Raw genomic sequence first — 17,857 nt, 5'->3', positions numbered from 1 at the left:
CTGCAGCTGAAGATCCCACATGCCACAAGTAAGACCAGCTGCACCCAAATAGATAAATTAGTATTAAAAACAGAAAACCCCTCCCTACCCACTCCAGCTCAGCACACACAGCTTTGAGGGCATTAGCCGACTATGGCCCACTTTGCCTGGCAAAGTAATAAAGCGGTTCTTTTCTACTTTACCCTAAACTCTATCTCTGAGAAACAATTTCAGTGTTGGGGTAAAGAGGCTGGATTTGGCTTCACTAATTACTCATGTCAGAAGCGGCTAGAGTCCTATCTACTTGCAAAATTAAATATCTAAGTGCTGATCACACAAACCAAATCACTCTACTCTGTCAGGGAACATTTAACAGTAGGATTCCAGTGTGCTGTTTTCTGTCTCTCATGAGCCCTCTGTTCCTTATCAGTTCCTGGTAACAGGAATGAGTGGAGCAGCATGCTGCTCCCAGGACTGAGGTCATGGGATGGAATGCATGCATGGATTTCCTTCATTAACTTTTCCATACGGTGAAAGTGATTAGTCACGACCCTCTTTCTTAAGATATGGATTGTTTTCTGGCCTTATGACCCCTATTACTCCTTGTTTCCTTGGTAACTTGTAAGTCTGGTCTTTTGATCTTTATCTTTGCTGAAAAAGCTACCTTGTAAAACAGTATATATACTCACACAAAGTTCAATAAAGCACCCTTGTTCCACTAGAGACGTAGGTCCCTGTGTCCTTCTTTCCCTCTCTCTCTCTGACTAAGTTCTCTGGAGCGTGGAAACCTGCCATAAGTTCTCTGGAGCGTGGAAACCTGCCAAGCTCACTTTCCTGCCCGGGCTTTCAAGACCTCCTCGAAAGGACGCCCTGTGCCTTCGTGAGCGGTACAAGCCCTGTTCTAGGGCTTTATTGGTGTTTCGCGTAACCCAGGGAATATTAGTCTCTTTCCCTCTTTTACTTTCTTATCATCGACTCTGGACCACCAGGTTCCGGTCCATTAAAGGACCACGACAATACTCATTTTCAAGTTTTGGAAGAAAACAGACTTTTAGTTATGAAATACATTAATAATCACCTGCTCGTACCACTTAATATCATTAGTGCTAAGTCACTTGAGTCGTGCCCAACTCTGTGTGATCCCATGAACTGCAGCCTGCCAGGTTCCTCTGTTCATAGGATTCTCCAGGCAAGAATACTGGAGTGGGTTGCCATGCCCTCCTCCAGGGGATTGTCCCAACCCAGGGATCGAACCCACGTCTCTTATGTCTGCTGCACTGGCAGGCTGGTTCCTTATCACTAGCACCGTATCATTAGAGATATTTACAAATCTCAGCAGTAACTGCCCCTTTCTCCCTTTCCACCCTCTCGGACAGTGTGGCAAATTTTAATTTGTCACCCTTGGCATTCTGATTAGGGAATTAAGCTAAAATGAAGGATCACATCTGAATGGCTGCACAACCCTGACACCCAGAAATGGATTAGCAGGCCCGATTCCAGCAGGGTGTGAAGTCAGCCTGGGACTCGTGAAGCTGGCAACCTGGCCTGCACCAAGGCACTCACTCAGCTGGGAAGGAGCCCCCTTTCAAGCAGGAGGAAAGTCCCTCTCTACTTAGAACACTCCCTCAGCCCACAAGGTGCTGAGAATCAGACACAACAGAGCTCTCCTCTCCAGGCAATGAACAGTCCCTCTAAAGATAAAGAGGCCACACTCTCTGTTTCTGGTTGGATCTTGTGTCCATCTCTATGAGCCACCCGTCTCCAGGGAGATAGGATCACACAGCTGCTCAATTTTGCCTCTGAGTTTGTAACTGAGCAGGACCCTATGGAGCTGAGTGACAGCCAGCCAGCAGACTGTGACCCATGTGCTCAGCCCGGAGAAACTGAGTGGGTTTGAAACCTGTCTTCTCACTGACTACCGTGTACCCTGGGGCAAGCCCCTTAACCTTAAGTCCTCACCTGTAAGATGGCACAAAGAGCATTGCCTGCTTCCTAGGGTTCTTAAGAGGATTACACATATTTGTAAAGTTCTTAGGACCACGTCTGGCTCTGTGTTCAATTACACATACATAGAACACTAGACAGGCTTCCCAAAGTGGTGCTAGTGGTAGATAAACCACCGGCCAATGTAGGAGATGTAAGAGACATGGATTCGATCCCTGGGTTGGGAAGATCCCCTGAAAGAGGGCATGCCAACCCACTCCAGTATTCTTGCCTGGAAGATCCCATGGACAGAGGAGCCTGGCTTGCTGCAGTCCATGGGGCTGCAAAGAGTTGGACATGACTGAAGCAACTTAACACACATGCAAGGAAAACACTCTAGGTTCAATAAATAAAAAGAAATGGATTGTGGTGGAGGACATCAGCATCATGGTGGAGTGAGACACTCCCTTTTGCCTCCCCCTTCAATGTTTCACCAGTAAAACACCCACAAGGCAACAAAGGTGTCTCTGCCCAACAGGATGTCAGAGAATTCCACAAGGTGGGCACACAGGAACAGAGGAGGCCGACCCAGGGGAACAGCAGAGTTGATGCTGTAGTCCTGGTCTCCCCAGCCCTGGCAGATGAGCCCACAGCCCCATACTGCTCTGCAACACCAGGAAGAGGTGGGACAGAAGAGGACAACCTGGCTGCAGCAGTGCCCATGGCTACAAGGAACTGGGCGATGACAGTGGACCTGGGACCCTGTCCCTCCAGCCTGTGAGTAACCCACGACTTGGTCCCCCAGCTCTCTACCCCCAGCAGGAGAGCACATAAACCTTATAACACTGGACTTGCCAGAGGTGCCCGTGTGACTCCAGCTCCCTCCCACCCGGACCCTCCCCCTGTGGTGGCTGAGCCTGCGACTCAGGGGTTCCCAGAGGTGACAGAAGAGCCCCTCTTCCTGGCAGCAGCACCAGTGATGCTGGCAACAGCAAGGCACCAAGTAACCAGAAGGCACAAGGCGTGACAATGAGGACATGGAGCCATACCTCTGACAAGGGCAGTGGAGGACTGCTGTCTATCGCTATTACTAAATCGTTTCACTTGAGCCCGAGTCTGTGCAACCCAACGGACTGTAGCCCACCAGGCTCCTCTGTCCATGAGGATTCTTCAGGTAAGAATAATGGAGTGGGTTGCCATGCCCTCCTCCAGGGGGTTCTTCCTGACGCAGGGATTGAACCCATGTCTCTTACGTCTGCTGCATTGGCAGGCGGGTTCTTTACCACTAGTGCCACCTGGGAAGGATGAAAAGTGTTAATTCTTAAGTATATCTAGAGGCAGCTCAGAATCAATCAAAAAGACGTTTGCTACCTCAAGTGCACTGGCAGAGGGACAACTCACCGAGCACCATGAAGAACCACAGAAACAACGTGACACAAAAATAACAATTCTTCAGAAACCAAACCCAAAGTCACGGGGTACTGAGGTCTAACGTATAAAGACTTCAAAATAGCTGTCAGGAAGAAACTCAGTGAGCTACAAGAAAACTCAGAAAGGCAGTTCAGTGGACCGAGGAACAAAATTAATGAACAGGATGAATACTTTACCAAACTCAGAAAAAGAACCAGACAGAAGTTCTGGAGCTGAAGAACTCATACACAAGGTAAATAATGCATTAGAAAACACTGGAAATAGAGCAGCCTACATGGAAGAGAGAATTAGCAAGCCAAGAAATAGAAATCTAGAAGTGATACTGGTAAGAAGGTGAAAGAGAAATGAGATGTTAAAAAAGAGGGAAATTCTATGAGAGTTATTCAGCTCATTTAGGAAGGGTAACATTAGGGTGATGAGTATCCCAGGGAAGAGAGGAAGAAAGGAACAGAGAGTCATTTAAAGAAATGATAACTGAAAATTCACAAAGCTAGGAAAGGAATTAGATATACAAGCCTATGAGCTAATTACCTCAATGCAAAAAACTACCTTCTCCAAGACACATTATATTAAAATTGTTAAAAGTCAATGACAAGGAAAGAAATTTAAAGCCAGCCAGGGTAAAAAGGACAGCAACCTACAAAGGAACCACCGTTAGGCTATCAGCAGGTTTCTCAGCAGACACTTTACAGGCCAGGAGGGAGCAGAATGACATTCTCGAAACACTGAAACATAAAAACTGTCATCCAAGAATGCTCTATCCAGCCAGTTATAAGTCAGATATGAAGGAGAAATTAAAAGCTTTCTCAGGCAAACAACAGCTGAGGGAGTTCATCACCACTAGACCTGTCCTACAAGAAGGGTTGAAAGGAGCCTTTTGACCAGAAACAAAAAGGCAAAGTACCCAAAAGTTTGAGTAAGGTGATAGACAGAATGAAAAAATTGGAACTCTTTCCCAGAATAGGTTTTAAAACATTTTCTTACAGCATAAAGGTTAAAGGAGGGGGAAAAGCAGAAGAAACAATGATAACTACTTCAGTTTCATAACTCACAACATAAAGATGGATAATTTAAGAAAACAAAAACATAAAATGGGAAGAAGAAAAAGACGGAACCCATGCAGTGATATTATCAGCATGTATGTGCTCATCATATCTGACTCTTTGTGACCTTGTAGACAGTAGCCCGCCAGGCTCCGGTGTCCATGGGATTCTCCAGGCAAGAATACTGGAGTGGGCTGCCATTTCCTTCCCCAGTGGATCTTCCTGACCCAGGGATCGAACCTGTATCTCGTGCACTGCAAGTGGATTCTTTACCGCTGAGCCACCTGGGAAGCCGCATCAGGAAAAGAAGGACTATTTTACCTATGAGAAGTTTTACACAAACATCACGGTAACAACAAAACATAAATCTAGAAGAGAAAGACAAAAAATAAAAAAGAAGACACTGAGAAAACCATCAGAGAAAACCATCAAATCAAAATAGCAGACAGAAACACGAGGAAAAAAAAAAAAAAAACAGTGGAAAGATTGAACAACCAGAAAACAAAACTGTAGTATTGTCTTCATCTATCAATAGAAACCTTAAATGTAAATGGGTTGAATTCACCAAATCAAAAAGCATGGAGTGGTTGGATGGATTAAAAAACAGGACTCAATTACATGCTGCCTCCAAGCGACCCACAACAGCTCTACAGACAAACACAGGTTCAAAGGGAAGGAACAGAAGATGCTACTGTTAGCAAATGATGGCCAAAAAGGGTGTGTAGCCATACTCATATCAAGCAGAACAGACTTGAAGACAAAAATGAATAGTGTATTATTATGAGGGGGAAAATTTATCAAGAAGATATAAAAGTTATTAATGTATTTGCACCTAACATAGGAGCCCCAACACATATAAAACAATTATTAACAGACTTAAAGGGAGAAATGGGGGCTTCCCTCATGGCTCAGTGGTAAAGAATCCACCTACCAATGTAGGAAACATGGGTTACATCTCTGGGTCAACAAGATGTCCTGGAGGAGGAAATGGCAACCCATCCCAGTTCTTGCCAGGAAAAATTATATGGATTTGCAGGCTACAGCCCATGGGGTTGCAAAGAGTGGAACATGACTGTGTGACTGAGCACACACACACCCACAAAGGGAGAAATTATTTCACACAGCATCGGATGTCCTCGCCAGAATAATGAGGCAAGAAAAAAACTAAAGGTATCCAAATTGGAAAGAAAGAAGTAAAACTGTCACTATTTCAGATTAAATAAATCTGTTGCATTTCTATACATTAACAATGAGCTACCAGAAAGAGACATGAACAAGTAAATCCCATTTACAATTACAACACAAAATATAAAATAACTAGGAATAAACTTAGGGCTTCCCTTGTAGCTCAGCTGGTGAAGAATCTGCCTGCAGTGCAGGAGACCTGGGTTCGATCCTGGGTTGGGAAGACGCCCTGGAGAAGGAAACGGCAACCCACTCCAGTATCCTTGCCTGGAAAATCTCATGGACAGAGAAGCCTAGTGGGCTATAGTCCATGGGGTCACAAAGAGTCTGGCACGACTGAGCGAATAACACTTAGGAATAAATTTAACCAAAGAGGTGAAAGACACGCACAGTGAAAAGTACAAAGTGCTGTTGAAAGAAACTGAAGAAGGCACAAATAAATGGAAAGACATCCCATGTTAGTGGATTGAAAGGATGACCTTGTTAAAACGTCCATACTACCTAAAATATAAAATTAACCTACAGATTCAATGAAATCCCTATCAAAATCTCAAGGACATTTTTCACAGAAATAGAGCAAAAATTCTAAAATTTATATGAAACCACAGAAGACTGAACAGCCAAAGCAATCCTGGCGGGGGGGGGGGGGTATCACAGGTATCACAACCCCTGATTTCAGACTATGTTACAAAGCTACAGTAATCAAAACGGCATAGTATTGGTGCAAAAACATAGATCAATGGGACAGAATTGAGAGCCCAGAAATAAATGCATGCACATATGGACAATTAATTTACAACACAGCAGCAAAGAACATACAATGGATAAAGGATAGTCTCTTCAATAAGTGACGCTGGGAAAGCTGAACAGGCACATGCAAATAAAATGAAACTAGGCCACTACCTCACATCATACTCCAAAATCAACTCAAAATGGACTGAAGACTAAAATGTAAAACCTGAAACTATAAAAGTCCTAGTGGAAAACATAGGCAGTTCATTCTTGGTCATGGGTCTTAGCAATATCTCCCCAGGTATGTCTCTTCAGGCAAAAGAATCAAAAACAAAAATAAACAACTGGGATTATAGCAAACTAAAAAGATTCTGCACAGCAAAGAAAGCTATCAACAAAATTAAAAAAACTATTGAATGGGAGAAGATATTTGCAAGCAATTATATCTAATAAGCAGTCATATCCAAAACATATAAAGAACTGATACAACTCAACAACAACAACACAACCCAACTAAAACATGGGTGCAACTGACTAGATATTTTTCAAAGAAGATATACAGATGGCTAACAGGCATGTGAAAACAATAGCATGAATTATTCAGTTCAGTTCAGTTCAGTTCAGTCGCTCAGTCGTGTCCGACTCTCCGCGACCCCATGAATCACAGCACGCCAGGCCTCCCTGTCCATCACCAACTCCCGGAGTTCACTCAAACTCAAGTCCATCGAGTCAGTGATGCCATCCAGCCATCTCATTCTCTGTCGTCCCCGTCTCCTCCCGCCCCCAATCCCTCCCAGCATCAGAGTCTTTTCAAGTGAGTTATTAGGGAAACACAAATTAAAACCACAATGAGATATCACCTTACACCTATTAGAATGACTATTATCTAGTGAGTGTTGGTAGGAATGTTGGTTGGATAGCATCATCAACTCAATGGACATGAGTTTGAGCAAACTCTGGGAGATAGTGAAGGACAAGGAAACCTGGTGTGCTGAAGTCCATGGGATCACAAAGAGTCAGACATGACTGAGAAACTAAACAACAACAATGGCCATTATGGAGAACAGTCTGGAGACTCCTCGAAAAAATGAGAATAGAACCACCATATGATCCAGTTATCCCACTCTAGGGTATTTACCAAATAATATGAAACCATTAATTTGAAAAGATATAAGCACTCCCATGCTTACTGCATTATTACTCACAACTGCCAAGTTATGGAAGCAACCTAAATGCCCATGAACAGATGAATGGCCATGAACAGATGAATGGATAAGGGATGCCCGTCAACGGATGAATGGATAATGGAATACTACTCAGCCATAAAGAGATGAAATCTTTCCATTTGCAACAACAGAGATGGATCTTGAGGGTATTATATAAGTGAAATAAGTCAGATGGAGAAAAATACCATATGATTTCACTCATCTGTGGAATATAGAAAACAAATGAAAACACAAAACACATGAACAAAATCAAACAAAAACTAACTCACAGATACAGAGAACAGAATAGTGGTTACTAGAGAGGAAGCTGCTGGGGAAAGATGAAATGGATAAAGTAGATCAACTGTATGGTGATGGATGGAAACTAAATTTTTGGTGGTGAGCATGCTGTAGATACTCACATAGATACTCTACTCTGTATATATATATATATACACACACACATATATAAATAATAAATATATATATAAATATACGTATATAAAATATTAAATATATATATATAAATATACTCTACTTCTGTATGAGGTAGAAATATAATGTGGTACACATGAAACTTACAAAATGTTATAAACTTAAGTTAACTCAATAAGTAAAAAAATAAAAATACTTAGATCTTGGTCCTTAAAGGTTAATAAATAGTTAAATAGACAAAAAGAAAAGAACTGAACCCAATTTAGCCAACAGTCATATCAGCTGGTCTGGATTCTCTCTCAATATGTCACTTCCTTTCCTTCAGTACACTACTCAAGACCCCAGTCCACACATCAGTCATACTGAGTTACTGACACTTCACCAAATGTATATAACTTGCTCATTTCCTGTCTTGACATCTGCCTTGTCTTTCTTCTGCCTAAAAAGCCTTTCTTCTCTTAATCTACTTGAAAAACTTCAAGAATTAGTTAAAATATCTCTTCCTCTGGGAAGCATTTCTATGACCTGCTCAGAGGTAATTACCTTTTCTTTTGTACTCAGCGAGCCCCAATCTTAGCATGGTACTAATCAAATTTTCATGGTCACTTCCATTTCTGTGTTTGTCTTCCCACTAGGTCAGACTGCCTCACAGCTCAAACTATGTTCTGTCTTTTTTCTTAAACACCAAGCATAGTGTCCAGGACATGGCAGTTGTTTGATTATGACTCAGTTGAGTTCAGTTCAGTCGCTCAGTCATTTCAGACTTTTTGCGACGCCATGGACTGCAGCAGGCCAGGCTTCCCTGTCCATCACCAACTCCCAGAGCTTGCTCAAACTTATGTACATTGAGTCACTGATGGTATCCAACCATCTCATCCTCTGTTGTCCCCTTCTCCTCCTGCCTTCAATCTTGCCCAGCATCAGGGTCTTTTCCAGTCAGCTCTTCACATCAGGTGGCCAAAGTATTAGAGTTTCAGCTTAAACATCAGTCCTTCCAGTGAACACCCAGGACTGATCTCCTTTAGGATGGACTGGCTGAATCTCCTTGCAGTCCAGGGGATTCTCGAGAGTCTTCTCCAACACCACAGTTCAAAAGCATCAAATCTTCGGTGCTCAGCTTTCTTTATAGTCAAACTCTCACATTCAAACATGATTACTGGAAAAAACCATAGCTCTGACTATATGGACCTTTGTTGGCAAAGTAATGTTTCTGCTTTTTAATTTGCTGTCTAGATTGGTCATAACTTTTCTTCCAAAGATTATGACTACTGAGTGATAAATGAAAGATAAGTGGGATGAATTAATGAATGAAATGTACTCAGTGTTTGCTCTCATGCTGCTGTAGATACAGAACATTCATGGTATCTGTGGATATATAACATGACTCAGAATACTTACTCTTCTAAGGCTTGAAGCATGCTCCCGGGGTCCTCGGAAGACAGAATGTCTATCATTTGGTCATTGAGAGAGAGGTCTTCATTCACACCATCAGCTGAGGTGAACTGGGAGTGCTCCAGCTTGTTTTCGTGATGCTGAACCTTCAAGAAAATTTCAGGAACAACATTTGAGTGGGCTTTCCTGTGAATGTCACATGCTGGAAAAGTCATGAGGGAACGTGGGGATCTGTAATCAGAGAACCTAGCTGGCCTCACCACTGGTGAGCAGACCAGACTCAGGCACAGCACTGTACTTTCCTGGGCCTCATTTTCTCATCAAAGAAATGGGATCATAATTCCAGTAGCCCTGCACAGACTTGTGTGGATAAAACAAAGCAGGGGATAGAAAGAGCTTTATAAAGATCTAATACAAATATTTCACCATCACCATCATTGTCCCCTCAGCCCCATCAACACCACCAACACCATCATATATCACCATCACGACCATCATTGCCACCAACACCATCATATATCACCATCACCACCATCATCATCGTGATGCAGAAGAATATTAACAGATGGCAGATGGACTTCAACATCATGGATCTGGTTGGTTTCTAATCAGAATATAGAGTTGTCAGATGGAAGTGACATCAGAGATAATTAAGCTCAATCCTTCAGTTGGATCGATGATGTATCTGTGTTGCTCTCTGACATTACTAATGCCACAAAAATGCATAATAATTATACTAACATTTAAGAATTTCTGTCCCTGTGCCTTGTATGAGTTATATCATGAAAATGTCACACAAAATGTGTCGATGTCCCCACTTTACATATATGGAAAATGCAGCTCAGAGAGATGAAAATGACATTATTAGAGTTCACACAGCTCATAAAGAGCCTGCGTGGTATTTGACCCGAAGTGTACCTAACTCTAAAGGCTGCCTCTGCTTTATAACACATTTTCTCCTTGGTCACCACCACAAGGAAAAAAAATTGTTTTAATGTGGAAAGATTTCATATTGTGATGTTGGAAAAAAAATTCTACAAGAGTCTTCAGATCTTAAATCAAATTCACACTTTGCTTTCCTCCCGTGGTTGTAACAATCAGCCTTTAATCTCCGAGAAATGAATTCTGCTCCTTCATGGAACGAGCAGAGTGAGTCTTGCTCGTCTGTGATTGATAACAGCTTTGGGAGAGTACGTAGAATGTCTCATTAGATGGGCCATTTTTCTTCTCTTCACTTCTGCCTGTCAAGGAGATTGTGGGTTGACCTCACTTTGAAATGACAAGTCTCTCCTCCAGGAAGTAGAAACAAAATGAACTACGGGATAGGACTACCAGCCTCCAGAGGTGGGGGGTGTCCCTGGAAGCCAGGTCTCAGCCTACACTCGGCCACCTGAAGGCTGTTTAGCTTTACTGGACGCAGTTTCCTCACTACACGGTGAAGGAAAAAGATGACAAATGTTCAAGTTGCTGGACCTCTGGGTGACAGTCACCCAGCCCCCATGGTCCTGCAGAAATGAACCACCCCTCGGGGTGCTCACCCCCAGCACTGACTTCTCATTCTATTTTCCTGCCTCCGTCTGTCCATCTCCTGATTGCTGCAGGGTGATGGCGGGGATTCATTCCTTCACATGTTCACTAAGTGCCTTCTAGTGCCAGGCTCCCTACCAGGCAATGGGGATTACAGCAGCCAACATCAGTCCTCCAACCATGACCCCTGCCCTTTCTCTTCAGTGCCTCTGAGCTCAAGATCTACCAGCCAAGACCTACACTTCTTTCCCTGAAGGCTCCTTCTGGCCTTCAGAGTCCATGTCAGGGAAATAAGGCCTTTGTCCTGGCCCCCTCCCCACCACTGTCCTCAGCCAGCAGCATTTCATAACTGAATACCCATTCTCTTTCTCCCTTCAGGCAGGATGACGCTGAGGCTGGTTCTACATTATCTTGAGTTCCCAGGTGGGATGAAGAAGCGCCTGGTACCCACAGTGGTAGCTTGACTGGCTGCCTTCCTTCCCACCTCACTCCCCCATCCCCTAGCTTTACTTCCTGGGCTCACTCTCCATGTAAACGATTTGCACTTGGATCCTGGTCTCAGGGTGTGCTTCTGTGGGAAAGCAGACCAAGATGGGAACACAGACTGAGAAGGTCACAGATGGGGGTAAACAGTGGGGAGGAGGGTGGTCCAGAAGCCAGGGCAGGAGCCCAGAGAGAGGGCCCCTGACCCGGCCAGGAGGTGGCCCAGCGATGACTTCCCCGGGGAGGCAAGGCCAGAGATGAGTCTTACAGGACGTGTCAGAGGCCTGCTCACTGAAGAGCAGAGAGAGGATTACAGAAGCATCCAGGTGAGTGTGGAGAGCTCAGCAGTCATTGTCTAGACTGGGAGGTCGGGGTGTGAAGCTGGACCACAGGGGGCTCTCTTTAAAAGCCACGCTAAGCCATCTGGGCTTCATCCTGAGGATGAAGGGTAGACCAGGACCTGAATCAGGGTGTGGCATGAATGCACAGTGGCCACACAGGCAGGCACTCAGTGATTCAGCCAGAATAAGGGGTTCCCAATCCTGGCCATCTGGTTTGATTCATCCAGGGAGCTTTTAAAAACAACTAATGATGGGGATGCCTCCCGGGAAAGCAGTCTGAGTCTGTGCAGGAGGGCCTAGTGTGAACATGCATAACGGTTCCCCGGGGGTCCTGACATCCATCCAGAGTTGAAGGATAAACTTAAACCTCACATCTACCATCAACCAACTGCCCTCCAGGAAGAAGATGCGCGTGGATTCCCACCTGATGTCTGGTAAGCGAGTTTCCGTTCACACACTGGTATCGAACCATGAAGAAAAGCACAGACCAGCTCAGCACCAGGGAGAGGATGAAGGCCACGCAGAACCCTGCTGCATGGAGGCCGTGGTTTGGCAGAACCTGTGGGGATGAGAGAGAGAAACAGATCTGTTCGTGGTCACATTTCACATCTTCCAAGGCAAGTTACAACTGAGTTAGAGAAGAAGAAGAACAGAGTCAGTGAGACCAGCCTGGATTTGGATGGAGCTTTGCCTCCTATTTGCTGGTTGCCTTGGGACCACTGCTGAACCTCTTTGGGCCCAAGTCAAACGGGCCCAAGCACTTCAAGGAGCTGAGCATGGAGGCTTGCACACGACAGGACCAACCACCCCAAGGCTGGCACATCACAGACGCTCAGGAATGTTAAATTCCCCAATCAAATATGTAACAATTCTAAGGCAGCACGAAGGAACCATGACATGCTTTCAATCAGGCAGAATTTCGCAGAGGCCAGAGGAAGAATCCATAGTGCCCTCAACTTCCCTCAAGGCTGTCCACTCCCCCGGCCCTGGGACCACCACCCATTAGGAGTGGAGCCCACTTTGGACATCAGGGTCACTCTGGAGGATGCATGTGGCAGGGGCAGCATCACACAGCAGAAGGCAGCCCAATAAATGACTATCCAGGGTGGGCTGCAGAGCTCATGTGAGCTTCATTCAATGTGCCAAATGTACTCCCTCCTGGAAGGTTTCCTCCGGGCTCCACTCTGTGACATCCTGGGACTAATGTGGATCCACTGATGGGCCAGGAGTGGCCAGCACCAAGTAACAACTGTGAGAAGCAGTAAGTTCTAGACTCCCCCCACATTCCACCCCTCCCTCCACCATTTCTTTGGGATCCAGAATATGATACTAGACAGCAGCAGCTACCATCTTCCTAAGCACTCAGCATGGGGCAGGCCTGGGGCCAAGGTCGTACTCTCACGTTGGGGCTTTCGTTGGAATCACCTGCAGGGTCTGCATTCCACCCTCAGGGATTCTGCGTCACCAGACCTTGGGCAGGAACCGAAAAGAGGCATTTCTAGCAAGTTCCCAGGGGTTGCTGCCATGCTTCTTGACCAGGGGCCACTCTCTGAGAACCCCTGGGCTAAAGGTTTCACAAGAACTAACTCCTTGAATACTCCCAAAGACACTTTGAGTAAAATAAGGACAGCTCTGGCTTTCAAATCCTACAGAATTGAATTGGAATGGCTCCTCTATCAAAAAAGCTGTGATAAAAATATTTAGGGAACCAGGGACTTGACCTCTGAGAACCTCAGTTCTCTTATCTGTAACATGGGGATAAAAACATTACTTCCCACAGCAGGGAGACTAAATCAAATAAAAACGCAGAGGAGTTTCATGCAAAGTTCGACTCTTATTTAATTGACAAATATGTATTGGGTGTCTACTGGGTACAGGCTACATGCTAGAAGCTAATAAGATAAAGATGCTTTCTCCCTTGTGTGATTATACTCTTCCTGTGGGCACTGACCAGGGCTGACCCAGACTACGTGCTTCTCACAGACAAGGGCCTGGAGCAGCACAGAGCTGAAGCTTGGGCTCTAGACTCAGACCACTGGGTGTGGGGCCCATCTCTGCTACCTCGTGGCCATGTGGCATTGGGCAAATCATCTCTTTCTCTCTTTTTTTTTTTTTTTGGTGTGGACCATTTTTAGTCTTTTATTAATTTGTTACAATATTGTTTCTGTTTTATATTTTGCCTTTTGGTTGCGAGGCATGTGGGATCTCAGCTCCCCAACCAGGGATCAAACTTGCACCCTCTGCATTGGAAGGTGACATTTCAACCACTGGACAGCCAGGGAAGTTACCACTTCATCTCTGTTTGCCTTTGCTCTTCCCTTGTAAGACAGAGATGAGAGCCTTCCAAAGGTTGTGCTGAGGATTAAACAAGAAACATGAACAAAGTCCAACGAAGTCATCAGAAGAGGACCTGACCGTGAAACTCGCTCACGAAATGTGATTTTTGCCCTGCCTTCCCCTGTGGGCTGGGTGACCCAAGGGGACTCCACTGGTCCAGAAAGGGGGATGCTATGTAGTGGCCATTAACCGCTCATTTCATCCTCATGATCCAGTGGCTAAGACTCCGCGCTCCCAGCTTCCAGGCTCGGGTTCAATCTCTGGTGAGGGGAATTAGATCCCATATGCCAGAACTAAGAGTTTGCATGCTGCAACTGAGATCTAGTGCAGCCAAAATAAATAAATAAAAATAAATACTTAAAAAAAAGAAAGTAACAGGCCTGGACTGAGAGAGCCTCCCATTTTGATGATACTTTGATCTCTTGGAGAGTTTTTACCAAAATGTCTATACTCAAAAATGAAAGGGAAAAAATGTCTGTGTCCTTAACAAGGGGCTTTAAAATGTCCACCCCTCATATCTAGGGTTCATGCCTCAGGAAATAATTAGAAGTTATACACAAAAGTTTACACAAAGCTTCTATGAATTATTCTATCCATATAATGGGCAATCATTCAGCCATTTAATAAATTTTGAGAAGCAGGGTAACACATGCATGCCGGCGGGGGTGGGGCGGAGTTTGACAGGAGGCAAAGAAAGGTTTAAAAAGGAAAGCGAATATACCCTACGTGACCTTCTGCACCCTCTTCTAACCCTGCTTCCCAGAGGGTTAGATAGTTACACAGATACTGGTGTTAGTTTCAATAGTTTAGTGAACTGGAATGGTTAGTTAACTTAAATATGCTAAAAATTACACATGCATCTTTATTTCTCGATTTATCAACATTACACATTGTTTTTGAATTCCTGCTATGACAGATGTGGATTTAGGCCATGAATTTTCACCCTAAAAATCTGAAGGATTTGTCACCTCCCAAAGTTTTTATATCCTTCCTTACACTTCCTCCCAATTTTAATAGTTCTATTCAGTTAGCTATCTTTGCCTAACTATGAAAAGTTGAAACTCAATTTTTATGGCATTAAATTTAGAGAATATTTCTTGTCTTCTTACTAAGAAACATGGTGAAACTAAGGCCCAATATTTTCCTCCTCCATCTTTCTTTTCACTACTTCTGCCCTCCAGAATTTATTGTTTATTTTACATATATCTATATGCATGTATATTCTGCAATCACAATTAAGTCTTTGTGGTGGTTTATAAGTTAATTCTAAAAAGTAAAAAAAAAAATTAAAGACTATCACGATTATGATTAGACATATGTATTCACTGCATATGAATGGATATGCATATTCACTCAAATTAACGGAATGTAATCCTGTGTAACTAAATATATACCCCTGTGTGGGTGTGTATGCTAAGTCACTTCAGTGAGGTCCGACTCTTTGCGATGCTTCGGATTGTAGCCCGCCAGGCTCCTCTGTCCAAGGAATTCTCTAGGCAAGAACACTGGAGTGGGTTGCCATGTCCTTCTCCAGGGGATCTTCCCGACCCACGGATCGAAACCAGGTCTTCTGCATTGCAGGAAGAATCTTTACTGTCTGAGCCACCAGGGAAATCCAATACATGCCCCTAAAATACTTTTAATGCAGTGCCCTTTCTTACCCGATCAATTTTCAAAATCATGCCATATTTTTAGATTACTTCAATTTGGACCAACAATTCCCTGTGTAACTTTTTGTTTTTCCTGTGGTTTCTCATTGCTCTTCTTTTTTCTTCCTGGTGTAACATCCATTTCCTTAATGATATTAGTTGTTGCAGGGAGCCACCTTTTTTGTTGTTGCTGTTCCTTAAAGTCATCACTCCAAGAGCTCTCTGACATTCAGATCTACTAGGACTGGCTACTTTCTAGGCTTGCTGCACTGCTGTCACTGTTGGTCTGTCTTTACTGCTTTCTGTATTGCATGCAGGCTCAGTCACTAAGTAATATCCAACTCTTTGTGACCCTACAGACTGTAGCCTGCCAGACTGCCCTGTTCATGGGATTTCCCAAGCAAGAATACTGGAGTGGGTAGCCATTCCCTTCTTCAGGGGATCTTCCCAACCCAGGGATCGAACCCGTATCTCTTGCATTGGCGGGCGGGTTCTTCACCACTGAGCCACCAGGGAAGTTTCTTCTATAAGATTGTTACATTACTGATTAAAGGAAAACTATGTTTTGGAATCCATTCCTTACTTTTTCTTGTATTTTTTTTTTTAGTTTGATAGAGTATTTTCCATATTTGTGTGCTCTCAAGTAAATTTGTGTAGAACATGCTTTTATTTCTCATGTTTTAAAATATTGTTACTCTGCACTCCTGTGATTGTTATCTTGGCTGAGTCCAAGGTCCAAAACCTTTTTCCCTCAGAATACTGATGGTGCTACTCCACTGTCTTTTAGTGTGCCTGATGACCTCTTAAAAGGATCTTGCTTTCTAGGAGCTTTAAGTTCTGAATCCTCAACCACTTACAAGAAGAATATGAATTATTTTTTAAATGCAACAAGACACACATTACATAACATTTCCCATTTTAGTCATTTTTAAGTGTACATTTCAGTTAAGTACGACCACACATCACCACCATCTCCAGAACTTTTTCATTTTGCAAAACTGAAACATTTCCCCTGCCCAGTCCTGCTCCCCCTTCCTCCCCTCCACAGGTGATCTGATTATGATGGGGGAACCCCATGACCACCTCTTAGGCTCAATGATTTACGAAGACTCACAGGACTCAGTATATAGTCATCCTCACGCTATGATTACAGTGAAAGAATACAAAGAAAAATCGGCGATAGGAAAAGGCACGTGGGGCAAAGTCCAGTGGAAACCAGGAGCAAGTTTCCAGCATCTTCTCCCAGCAGAGTCACACAAGACAGACTTAATTCCTCCAGCAATCAGTGTAATGACCCATGTGAAATGCTGTCCACTAGGGAAACTCATTTGAGACTTGATACCCCTAGAGAAGTGGATGGGGTGGAGGCCTAGGGATACTAGAGGACAGGAAGGCCTGGTGTGCTGCAGTCCAAGGTGTCGCGAAGAGTTGAACACGACTTAGTGACTGAACAACAACAACAAGCCCTGGAGTAGGAAATGGCAACCCACTCCAGTGTTCTTGTCTGGAAAATTCCATGGACAGAGGAGCCTGGCGGGCCACAGTCCCTGGGGTCACAAAGAGTCAGACACGACTGAATAAGTGAGCACACAGGCACGCATGCAACTAGTGATTTTATTCAGGACTAGTCACTTAGGCATCCTCTGCCTGGTACCGTGTGTGTGCGCTAAGTCACTTCAGTCGTGTCTGATTCTTTGCGACCCTACAAACTGTAGCCTGCCATGCCCTTCTCCAGGGGCTCTTCCTGACCCAGGGATCAAACCCATGGCTCTTCTGTCTCCTGCACTGGCATGTGGGTTCTTTACCACTAGTGCCACCTGGGAAGCATGTACCAAAATTCCAGGCTCCCAGAAGAACACAAAACATTTTCAACATAAAATAGATTGTTTATAAGAACATTTTAGGCAATGTGAGCCACTCTTAGTTCGATAAATGGTGAGGATCGTCCTGAAATCCAAGGTCCCAAATGCCAGCCAAGGGCTCACCTTGTAAGCTGGCCTTTCTAAGGACAGCCATCTCAGGTCAGCCAGGTTAACTCTTCCACACACTGGCTACTATGCTATACTCAAATCTTATCTCAGCACCTGCTTCCAGAGAAGCCAACCTCTGACAGCAAGTTTAATTCAAAATGGCTGCAGACCCCATGCTCAATGTTCAATTTACAATAGCCAAGACATGGAAGCAACCTAAATGTC

At 44.2% G+C, this 17,857-nt stretch overlaps 1 protein-coding gene across 2 annotated transcripts in view; it reads right to left on the bottom strand.

The window, feature by feature from the left end:
* EVC2 (EvC ciliary complex subunit 2) overlaps nucleotides 1-17,857 on the bottom strand; it is a 161,606-nt gene that overhangs the window by 102,024 nt on the left and 41,725 nt on the right. For both annotated transcript variants that reach the window (XM_088836479.1, XM_088836480.1), the window contains exons 8-9: nucleotides 12,101-12,235; nucleotides 9,332-9,471 (exon numbers count right to left, since the gene is read on the bottom strand). In XM_088836479.1, the coding sequence (XP_088692605.1) occupies nucleotides 9,332-9,471; nucleotides 12,101-12,235 (275 nt within the window). The remainder of the gene's footprint in view (nucleotides 1-9,331; nucleotides 9,472-12,100; nucleotides 12,236-17,857) is intronic.

This window comes from Moschus berezovskii, chromosome 5, assembly GCF_049115385.1.
Source record: "Moschus berezovskii isolate FMDL1 chromosome 5, NW_MosBer_1.0, whole genome shotgun sequence".
Taxonomy (NCBI): domain Eukaryota; kingdom Metazoa; phylum Chordata; class Mammalia; order Artiodactyla; family Moschidae; genus Moschus; species Moschus berezovskii.
This window is presented reverse-complemented; position numbering and strand designations above follow the sequence as displayed.